The following is a 12,437-nucleotide window of genomic DNA, read 5'->3' as shown; positions in this document are numbered from 1 at the left end:
TATTCATATTCTAACAAGCCAAAACTATATTGCGATCAGCATTCACACCCAATGTTGTTGTTACACTGCTCTCGGTGCAGATTAGTTGCCTCCGTTTGATTGGTCTGCATAGCTATCACATCAATCAAAAAATGATCCATGTTAAATCCTGGAGCAATAGGTTGTGGTGGCATCCCTGGTGCCTGCCCTGGTGCTTGTGCTTCGGCAACTTGGCCTTTGCCTTTGCCTTTGCCTCGGCCTCTTCCATATACCTACTGCTCACACCGGTTCATTCTTCCCTCCTTGGACAGATGACTCATCTTGAGCCTCTTCGGCTACATATTGTGTCATCGTGGCACGAGCTCTGATCTGTCTTTGGTCAGCCATCTTGACCAAAGAAAACCATGCTACTATCAATAAAACATACTACATACACGTGCTCAACATACACTCGTATCTTAACGCAAAAGCAGAACATATACGCATGCGCATCTCATAATCAATTCCTAGTCAAACACATACATATACTCACCTCCTAAAGAGGAGAGCTAAAAGTTTTGAAAACAAGTAGTCCTAGACATACCTAGGAACAAAATTTGAATCCTATATGATGCAGCAGTCCTAGATAGACCTAGGAACACCAATCATCGATCATATAACATGTATCAGCAATGGAACCCTAGACAATGAAGTCCTAGAATCATTGCTCTAATACCAACTTTGTCACGATTCAAAATTTTAGGTCAAGACCAGCGCTCTTTTTACCATTAGCAAGAACTTGTTTCAATTGCATATCATAAGGAATTTGAACAAGTGCTTCAAATACAGTATCAGGAAGTACCGCTTGTGGAACTCCAATATCCACAGGTTTATCAGCTAAATAACAATTGGCACATACAATACGGCCAGTTGCTTCGCGTGGATTTTCATAACCCTCATGTGCAAAAATGGGATATGCGTTGGAAATAGATCCCCAAGTTATTATATATATCATGAGTGATGTGAAAATGGAACGAGTTAGGGAATGAGTGTGGTAGCTGCGAAACCCGTAGCAAGCCTAAAATCACTAAAACTTTTTGCTTGTCAAACATAATAACTTGCATAAAATGTTTCTAGATAACTCTTTAAACATCATAATCATAGACATTGAAAACGCTTTCGGAAAATCATTGCATAAACATAAAAATCAGGGTCTTACTAAAATATATCCTGGATCTTACATTGTCCTGTTTCAAACATACATACCATATCATATAAGCCATTTCAAACCACTTTAAACGGATAAATTTACAAACATTTATAAGTGCAGTTTACAAAACTATATACATACATACTAATATATCATCGTATAACAAAACATGTGAAAACTGTTTGATACAAAAATATCATATCATGACTTCTAGCTACTGAATCTCTACGAGTAAAATAATGTTTCTTTACATACTTCAAAAATACAGACTTCTGAAACAAAGATAAAAGTTTGTCACTTCAAAACACTATGCACCTGAAAAATGATAACATCAACGGGTTCAGTAAAAATTGAGTGAGTTCATATAACTAAATTCATCCAACCAAATTGAAAACCGAGTAGCTTACCTTGATTACCCGCCAAATTGCAAAGGATTCAAAGTTAGAAACGACAAAATCGAATCAGAAAAGGTAAACCCTAGTTGATCGTAAACCTTTATGCGTGAATGATGAAAGGAAATGGAAATTATGGTTTTTGTAACCTAATTCTCATTTCTTTAACCTTATATATATATATATATATATATATATATATATATATATATATATATATATATATATATATATATATATATATATATATATATATAATGGTTAAGTTGAGTTTTAGCTCAAGCAACTCAATCTCGTACTTTAACTCAATTACTTAATTGACGTCCACGTCCAATTTTAAAACAGTCTCAGAAAATTACGGAACTTTAACGATAAATACTTTAAAATATTTCACGAACATTGGCAAAGAATTATTAGCACGGGACCTATACTTTATTTTATATTAGTATTCTTAACTTTTACTTAGTCCCGCTCACACCCGTTCTCATGAATAATAATTTTCCAAACTACATTATTATGTCGCGACTAAAATAATAGAGCCATTCTTGTCCTATTCAATAATACTCAAACTTATTCTCGACCTCCTTAAATCTAATTATTGTAAACTAGGACACGTGGGACATTCTAAAACCTTAAACTTATGGGTTATTATAATTCCACAGCCAAGAAATATGTATCCACCCCAGGATTGAGAGCCAGGAAGCTATCACCAACGGCATTTCTATACAACCTCAGCATACGCAAAAGGAAGAAACATGAATCCTTGTACTTTTCCTAAAGAGTAACATGATTCGACCGAATTCCTAATAGATCTGCCCTTAAAGAAACGACGTCCCTCCTTTGGGCCTCCTTGTCAGCAATAATAGATTCAACTTGATTAGACACAAAACAAAGGTATGCACTCTCAACCAGCAACTTACATTCCTTGGCAATAAACCACCCCTATGCGATATGGAATCCATCAACAGCGGTAAAAAAATCTTTTACAGATGGAATCATACAACTCCCGATCACCCAAACGAGAGTAGTGGGAGGGAGACTCCATCCTTCCAACAAAGTCACGAAGTTGTTGAAGAACTCCTAAGTCATTACGCCGACTGCCATAAGGAAGCGTAAGGTATGGACCAGGATGAATTGTGGTACTAGGATACTCGGCAGCGAGATCAGCAACACCCCGAGGAGAAAAAGCAAAAGCACCTAGACCAACGTTAACGAGAGGTCAAGGAAATGGAACTGCGACAGTAGTCACCTCCGCTGAAGAAACAAGACGACCTGAGGAAGGAGTATCCCCGGCCACCTCAGTAAAAGAAGACAAGGATGTCTCGACAACAGAGACGGGTAAAGACGGTGGAGGGCGAGGCGGCTCCCTGCAAGAAATCTTCTTACCGGCGGGTAAGGGATTCGAACCCTCGCGAGACCGTTTTCGGGTAACAACACCCTCAAGAGGAGCGGAAACCATCTGTAATTATCGACCTACAGAAGGAACCACGAAATAAGTAAACCAGAACAAATAAACAAAAGTGCTAGCAATAAAGAAAGAACCAGGAAGGACACATACCAGTAGGAAGAGTAGTATCCTCCATTGCAGGAGCAGGAGGAGCGGAAAGACGCTAGACGTAATTGTTAATCAAATTAGTATATTTGATGGGCTCCTCAGTATAAGCGGTGCCTATCCAGCTCATGAGATCTTATTTGGCAAGAAGAACCTCGAAGACAGGTCTATGCTCAACATGAGAGCACCAACGCTGAGGACCGAACGACTTGCTAGTATGAGAAATAAGAAAGTACTTATCTTTCCACTTGCAAATAGAATAAGGGATATCCTTAAATATCTTCATATCGAACCGGAAACTCAAAGTAAAAAAGGGTCAGTCTTTACGACAGTAAGGAGAACTGAACCAGTAGTGCATCAGAGTCAACGTTAGCTGCTCACCATGGAGAAGCTAGAGCTGCTTTAAATAGATAATCTCGCGAACAGCGTTAGGGTGCAACTGAGAGAGAAGGATGTCCCTAGAGTTAAAGAAACAGAGCAAGAGAGGATCCAAAGAAAAGCGAAGGCTACCCAACAATTTCTCCTAAAAAAGGTGTGAAGAGGAGGAGGACGGGCATTAGGAAGAACACCCTCACCAGGAATGAACATCTCAAACTCATTGGGTATGCCATATAAATCCCGGAAAGTTACAAGATGCTCTTGACAAAGAACACAAGAATAATTTGCCAAGAAAGCAATAGCAGTTTCGTATCCAGATTATCTGTTTAAAGCAGCTCTACCTTGGCTGAAAATCTCATATCGCTGAAAAGAGACTCACTGACGCGTTGGCCTATAAATACAAATCCCAAAGGCCAGTAGAGGGTACGTGATTAAATACCTTATCAATTTATCTTTAATATATACCCTTTTACCCTTTACCGACTTTAGCATCGGAGTGGACCCAGTGACCGAGCCCAAGATCCATATCGCTTTATAGGAACGTCTGACCTACAGGAGCAAAGTCGATCCTCACACTATGTATGAGGATATCTTAATATGTGATTGTGCGTCTTTGATAAAGTAGTTTAGGAATCTAGCTATGTATGAAGATATCTTAATAGGTGATTGTGCGCATTTGGTGAAACAGTTTAGTAATGTTATTTTTAAGGCCAAATGTTGTAAAAAGGCCAAACCTTTTATAAAAGTTTCACAAAAGTTCCGACCTTTTAATTTTGTCAATTTTGGCCAAAAACTGATTATTTGATTTCAATTGTGGTCAACTCTCAATTTCATTTCAATTTGCTTAAGTGGCGCCTACGTGTCAAGCACATATATTGAAAGGTCAGGAATTTTGTGGAACCAAATAATCAATTTTTGGCCAAAATCGACAAAATTGAAAGGTCAGGACTTTTGTGAAACCAAATAATCAGTTTTTGGCTAAAATCGACAAAATTGAAAGGTCAGGACTTTTTTAAAACTTTTGTGAAAGGTTTGGCCTTTTTACGACATTTGGCTTATTTTTAATTTCGTGAGATGATATGCGAATCAGGCAGCACATGTTCTAGTGTAAAATGTCCATTTTATTTCAAATCACCAGAGGTGGTTCTGTCATTTCTCTGAATTCTTCACATATATAACTATTATGGATTAATCCGATTTGATCCTAAAAGAAGGTAACGGAATAAAATATAGTTTTACTTTTATTAGAAATATTTTAACATAATTCGCCAAAATTCTAAATCAGACTGATAAGTAACTCAATATAATATATAGAAGGCCAAATGTTGTAAAAATGCCAAACCTTTCACAATAGTCCTGACCTTTCAATTTTGTCGATTTTGGCCAAAAACTGATTATTTGGTTTCACAAAAGTCCCGACCTTTCAATTTTGTCGATTTTGGCCAAAAATGAATTATTTGGTTTCACAAAAGTCCTGACCTTTCAATATTTGATAAGCCACATAGGCGCCAGATAGGTGTCACATAGGCAAATTGAAATCAAATTGAGAGTTGGCCACAACTGAAACCAAATAATTTGTTTTTGGCCAAAATCGACAAAATTGAAAGGTCAGGACTTTTGTGAAACTTTTGTGAAAGGTTTGGCCTTTTTACAACATTTGGCCTATATAGAATCATCCATTTTGTTTAATTATTATTAGAATTGAAAGGATTATTGCTTGAATATATAGTTCTGATTGAAGAAATATGAAGGGAGGGAGAGATATATTATATGGATGTGGTCCTCTGAATATGATTAACAATATTGTTAGTCTCAAACTTGCTACAAAGCCCTCATTTCCTCACCCCAAAGATCTCATCTCGAAGCAGCCACACTTATGACGCCACGTGGCATGGAAATATCCAAACTGCAAGAAATACCCACCATACCTCTGCTTATCACAAATGCCATCACCTCATCAACAAGACCATGGTGTTTGTTAATAGAAAAGGTTCAGAAATGACAGTTTTGCCCCCATCATGTATAAGTGTAATAAGGGCAGTCATAAAAACATAGAAAGAAGAAGACACATCACTAGACCTTAAGGCTTTAACAGCCATCTGTTTTATTTTGTCGCTAATAAATAATAATAATAATACACCACAGCATTACATGTCCAGTTGAAAGAAGTAAGAAAAAATGGCAATCTGCACAGTCTACACAACTCAGTCCCTCAACCCAACATGCACAGTCTCCACACCAGGAAAAACCCAGATGAACCAGAAGCATCTGGTGTTCTACAGCAAGAAGAAGAGGGCGGCCAGGGCGGTGATAACATGCTCGGCCGGTGACTCGCAGACGATAGTGATTGGTCTGGCAGCGGACTCCGGGTGCGGTAAGAGCACGTTTATGCGAAGACTTACGAGTGTTTTCGGAGGAGCAGCCGAGGCGCCCAAGGGGGGGAATCCCGACTCGAACACGCTCATAAGCGATACGACTACTGTAATTTGCTTGGATGACTATCACTCGCTGGATAGAACGGGGCGAAAAGAGAAGGGGGTGACTGCACTTGACCCGAGAGCTAACGATTTTGATCTTATGTATGAGCAAGTTAAGGCTATGAAAGAGGGCGTTGCTGTTCAGAAACCAATCTATAATCATGTCACTGGTCTTCTTGACCCCCCTGAGCTTATCAAGCCCCCTAAGATTCTTGTTATCGAAGGTCTTCACCCCATGTAAGTCATTCTACTCATTCTCTTCACTTTTTCATGGACCGGGTTTAGATAAGAATTTTCTTTTTTTTCTTTCATGTTTTTATAATTAATTGAATACATTTTAAAAGTTTAAAATTTTTGTGGAAAAGAATTTTAATTGTATTATGATATTTAATTTATTTTTTTTATCTGTACTTATGCATCCGATTCTGTCGTCGAAATCAAAATTCTCTAATTATAACCAAATCTATTTAATTATTTGGTTCAGTCGGTTATTTGGACGGATATTAAATTTGTTGAAATTAATTCTTAAAAATATAAAAATAAAATAATTTTAGTATTAATTTATTTTTATGTATAAATTCAGGAGACAAATTGACTTTTTTGTTATTATAGGTTTATAAAAAATAACTTTTTTAAATTTATAATTTGATTAATTCTTTTGATTCGGTTAATTAAAAAAATTTGATATTATAAATTGTATCAAACTGGATTAGTTATCTTCAAAAAATTAAACTATAACGATATTAAATTAATAAAAAATTAAATTAAATTAAAATTTCAGCTTGACTTGATTCTATTATTTAGGTATATTCAAATAATGCACACTTCTCTTTATAAATAGTCCTAATTAATGTACACGAAAAGGTTTGATATTTGATATTTCATACATATTGCACATTTTTATGGAAAAACGAATATTCATTGAAACTGATTTTTTTGTTTTATTAGAGGAAACAAATATGCAACTACGTGTTCAAAACTTTCGTTTGATGGTTTTTCTCACGGTGGTAAACAAACAACCAAAACGCTTATCTATAAAGTATTAAAAGTGCAAGGGATTATAGTTATGGCTGAATACATAATTTGATTTTTGAATTTATATTTTTTATTCATTTAACCCTTGAATTTAACGTTTTACCTATCGAATCTCTAAACTTATTAAATAATTTTATTTGACTCCTAAACTTGATAAATACGTAAACATTAGACTCTCCGTACACAAGTTCTTCTAGAATGTTTCAAGTGTCAGGTGGACACGTAAGGATTCAATGTTTATGTATTTATTAAATTCAGGGGTCAAATTATATTATTTAATAAATTCAGAAATTCGATATATGAGACATTAAATTTATGAGTTAGATGGATAAAATGGTACAATTTAAAAGTAAAACTATGTATAAAGCCTTAATTTGCTTCCTAATCTGACACTCACATTCAATTCATATGGAAGCTTCAGATAAGAAATATGGAGTTAAACATGATGTTGTACATTATTAAAGAAAAACGGCTTAATACATAGTTTGACCTCTGAACTTGTACCTTTTTACCCATCTAACCCCTAAATTTAACGTCTTACCTATCGAACCTATGAACTTGTTAAATAATCCGATTTGACCCCTAAACTTGATAAATATGCAAATATTGAACCCTTCGTGTCCACCTGTCACTTGAAACGTTCTAGAAGAAATTGTGTACGGAGGGGTTTAATGTTTACGTATTTATCAAGTTCGGGGGTCAAATCGGGTTATTTAACAAGTTCAGGGGTTCAATAGGTGAGACGTTAAGTTTGGAGGTTAGATGGGTAAATGGGTACAAGTTCAGGGGTCAAACTATGTATTAAGCCAAAGAAAAACTATTCAAAAGCATTCCACAATGACATGCTTTTCTTCTTTCATCTTTCGGTCCACGACATCAAATTGATCCAACATTTTGCTTGTAATATTTCTCTTATTTTAGGTAAGGCCTAATGGCAAAAAAAAGTCAAACTTTTACGACTCTTAACAATTTAAACCAAATTTACGGAAATTAAATTCTATAGATCACTGAGCTTTTTTCAAATTATAAAAAGGTCACTAAACCAATTTTTTTTATAAAAAAAGTCACTAAACCGATTTTTTTTATAAAATGATCACTAAATTATATTTTTTGTTATAAAAATGTTTTTATTATTACGAAAAGAACACTAAATTTTTTGTGAATTATAAAAATAAATCATGAGATTATACCTTTTATTATAAAAAGATCACTAAATTATGTTTTTTTTGTAATTTTAGCTTGCCATATAAGAAAAAATGTTGCGTTTTGTGTGAAAACGGTACGTTTTATATAGGTGTATACCCTTTTGTAATAAAAGATATAGTTTAGTATCATTTTGTAAGAAAAATTTATTTAATGAATTTGAGAAAAGTTTGGTGACCTATAGTCAATTTTTGTTTACAATAGTAGTTAAATTGGTGGCTAAACTTGCAATAAAATACAAACTTAACTATTATTATAACAAAAATTACAATTTAACTATTATTATAAAAATTAAAAGATTTAGTTTAAATTACAACAAATTATAAAGATTTGATTTTTTCTCGCCATCAAACCTTCAAGTAATGGCTTCAATATGTAAAGCCTCATCAACAATAGTCCATCCGTCCATAAAAAAATAAGTTTGTTTTCCATTTGAAGAGTTTCAATTTATAGACTTGTTTTTCATTTTTAGAAAATAATCAAATAGATAAATATTTAAAATATATTTTTAATTAAATTTGTATTAAACTATTTGAAAACAACATTTTAGTAATAGAATTTGCTGTCGCTAAAAGGCTGAAATCCGTTGGTAATTAGTTTTCTGTCGATAAAAGGCTGAAATCCGTCGTTAAATCGGGATATTCCGTCAATATTTTGCTGTTTTCTACACTATTGGAAAGCACGTGATTTGCGACGGACATTAATTATGGCTTTGAATAATATTATATTAATGTTTTCTAATAACTTTATTATTAAAATAATTGTGTATGGACTTTTATGAATCATTCTGAATTACGAATTAGTAAATACATTGAAAAGATGAACGAAACAATCATTCAATTAGGGTGTGCTGGATATTTAGTACGCTTTTAACTAAATAAACTAAATAAGTTATTTAAAAAAACAGTTTAAAAGATGATTATTATTATATAATTTGATAATAAGATTAGAAAATAATATTTAATTTTTTTATAATTTAATGTTTATATATATTACAAGAGATTGATATTCTATATTATTTATTTTTAAAAAAAAAAATGATTACATTCTACTTAGTTATAGTATTCGGCAGTGAACTGTTAGGTCATGAGTTCAATCCCTCCCACAAACACTCTCCTCTTTTCAATTATCCAAAAAAAAAATTATTCATTACAATAAAATAGATCCTAAATTAAAGAAAGTTAAAAGTTTAAATTAAGATAATAAATTACAAAAAATATATAACAAAGTTTATTTAAAAAAAAGTCAATTAATAAAATAAAATCATTAATATACAACATAATGATAAAGATAAAATATTTAACTATACATTAATAAATTTAAATGGTTTAATATTTGAATTATAAACTAATTATCCAAAATATAAATAAACCATTAATGACTTATAAAATACACTCGAGTATGTTAGAGTTATCTTATAGAATATTTGTTTGGGACGATGACAAAAATACCTAAAATTTTAAAAATATTTACAAAAGTACCTGTAAACTTTTTTTATTTACAAAAATACGACTGATTTAAAATTAATTACAAAAGTACCAAAAAATGAAAATTAATTACAAAAGTACGATTTGTATAATGTCGGTATAATTATGATATAATTTTGGAATATTAAAACTATAAATCAGATAATTTTAAAATAATATTTGATTTATTATTGGTATAATTTTAGTATATTTTTGGTATATCGATTATAAATTTTTATATATATTTTCTAGTTGATAACATGTATATTTTTTATATATATACTTTTCACTATAGTTGGTAATAAACTAGAGAATTTGTATATTGTTGGTATAATTTTAGTATATTGTTAGGTTAATATTTAGTATGCTATGTGGTGTAATGTTGATGTAATAATAAAATTTCAGTATATTTTGATGTGTACACTTTTGGTATATTGTTAGTATAATTTTGGTATATTATTAATTTAATTTTTAATATACGATTTGATGTAATTTTGGTAAATTTTTATTTAATATTAATAAAATCTAAGTATATATAATGTCGGTATAATTTTGGTATAATGTTGATATAATGTTAGTTTATTAGTATACTGACATTATACCCACAGTATACACCGTATGTTTGATATTTTTTTTTTTATATACTTTTGTAAATATTATTAATATTTTTGTAAATGAAAAAGGTCAACATGTAATTTTGTAATTATTTTCCTTTTTTTTGGTAAATGATGTAATTTCCTCTATTTGTTTTCAAAATTAGACGGTGATTTTTATCATATAATTTGATAATCAGATTTGAAATTATTATTTGATTTTTTTGATAGTCTAATGTTTATTTATATTAGTAGAGTTTGATTTTCTATATTATTTATTTTTTAAAATTAGAAATAATTATATCTACTTATATTCAGTATGTTTAACATTTAATTAACACATTACTCATTATGATAATAAATATCTTCAATTCAAAAAAATTAAAATTTTAAAGTTTAATAAAAAATTAAAAAAATAATCAAATACTATATATTTAATATTTATCTTAAAAATCAATCAAATACATTTTAAAAGTCTTAAAACTGCTCAATTAAGCCCCTCAGTTAAATGAAACTTCAATACTGTTTATAAGAGGGACAAAATTGAGCTTTTTCTTCAAATACTGAAAGCATAATTGATGTAGCAAATTCAGTAGGAATTACTGGTTTTCTTAAGGTGAACATTGTAGGATCTGAATTTTTTTCATTGTTAAACTGAATTTAATAATATTTTGTATAATAGCGGATTTTAATTATATTAAGTAATTTATATAGGTATGATGAACGCGTAAGAGATCTTTTAGACTTCAGTATATATTTGGACATCAGCAATGAGGTTAAGTTTGCATGGAAAATCCAGGTAAAATTCTTTACTAAATTTGCCCTTTTCATGTTTTAAATATAAGTTTTATGCAAATGAATTAAATTGCAGAGAGATATGGCAGAGAGAGGACACAGTCTAGAAAGCATTAAAGCGAGTATTGAAGCACGTAAACCTGATTTTGATGCGTATATCGGTAAACTCTCTGAATATTTATGGAAATTATTTTTATCACGAATCGTGTGCTTGTTCTTAATTGATATTTTATTCCAAATGGGGCTGATGCAGATACACAGAAGCAATACGCGGATGCTGTGATTGAAGTGTTGCCAACGCAACTGATTCCGGACGATAACGAGGGAAAAGTTTTGAGAGTGAGATTGATAATGAAAGAAGGGGTGCAGTATTTCAGCCCTGTTTACTTGTTTGACGAAGGCTCTACCATCTCATGGATTCCTTGTGGTAGGAAGCTCACTTGCTCTTACCCTGGCATCAAATTCTCCTACGGCCCCGACACTTATTTCGATCATGAGGTGTCTGTTTTGGAGATGGATGGCAAATTTGACCGATTAGATGAGCTGATTTACGTCGAAAGCCATCTCAGTAACATTTCCACTAAATTCTACGGAGAAGTTACCCAACAAATGCTGAAACATGCAGATTTCCCTGGAAGTAACAACGGAACCGGTCTCTTCCAAACCATTGTCGGATTGAAAATACGCGATCTTTACGAGCAAATCCTCGCCACTAGAGCCAAAACTCCTGTACAAGCAAAAGCCTGATTCTGAAATCTATCATCTTTCAGTTTTTTCTTTCATTTTATCATGAATTATGATGTTGTTCAGTTGAGATTTAGGGCTATATTCTTCATAAACATCACAACGCTTGTCTACCTACTTTAATCTTCTAATTCTATGCATATTTGTGTAAAATAGATAATCAAAAAGCAGATATGAAATTGAGTTCAAAAATTTCTTGCATCACCATGTCTTAATTTTTTTATATTTGCCTCAAGGATGTTTACTTAAATACTGCATTTTTTTAATAAGATGCAAATATGCCCTTAATGTTTAGGCTGAAAAACATATCAGCACCTCATGAATTTTTAGTCGCAAATATACGCTTAATGTTTTCAATCCGGCTCAAATATGCCCTTGTTAATAACGGTTCTTACACAATGTTAAATTTTAAGCCAAATGATCAAAAAAGGACAAACCTTTTATGAAAATTTCACAAAAATTCAAACTTTTTAATTTTATCCAATTTGTCCTGAAATGCATAAGTTCGTTTCAATTTTGTCCAACTACACAATTTTACTTATGTGGCACTGATGTGTGGCAATGTCATATCAGCTACGTAAGCACCACATGAGTAAATTTACATAATTGGATAAAATTGAAACAAAATACTTAA

The 12,437-nt window shown here is 32.0% G+C and overlaps 1 protein-coding gene across 1 annotated transcript; it reads left to right on the top strand.

Moving 5' to 3' along the window:
* The first annotated feature begins 5,487 nt into the window (after window positions 1-5,487).
* Window positions 5,488-12,004, top strand: LOC126658606 (phosphoribulokinase, chloroplastic). Its single transcript, XM_050352674.2, has 4 exons — window positions 5,488-6,204; window positions 10,979-11,063; window positions 11,136-11,220; window positions 11,313-12,004. Exons 1-4 carry the CDS (start codon window positions 5,669-5,671, stop codon window positions 11,804-11,806), a joined length of 1,200 nt encoding a protein of 399 aa, XP_050208631.1. The 5' UTR covers window positions 5,488-5,668; the 3' UTR covers window positions 11,807-12,004.
* Window positions 12,005-12,437: the final 433 nt, after the last annotated feature.

The sequence above is a fragment of the Mercurialis annua genome, linkage group LG1-X (genome assembly GCF_937616625.2).
Source record: "Mercurialis annua linkage group LG1-X, ddMerAnnu1.2, whole genome shotgun sequence".
NCBI classification, from domain to species: Eukaryota; Viridiplantae; Streptophyta; class Magnoliopsida; order Malpighiales; family Euphorbiaceae; genus Mercurialis; species Mercurialis annua.
This window is presented reverse-complemented; position numbering and strand designations above follow the sequence as displayed.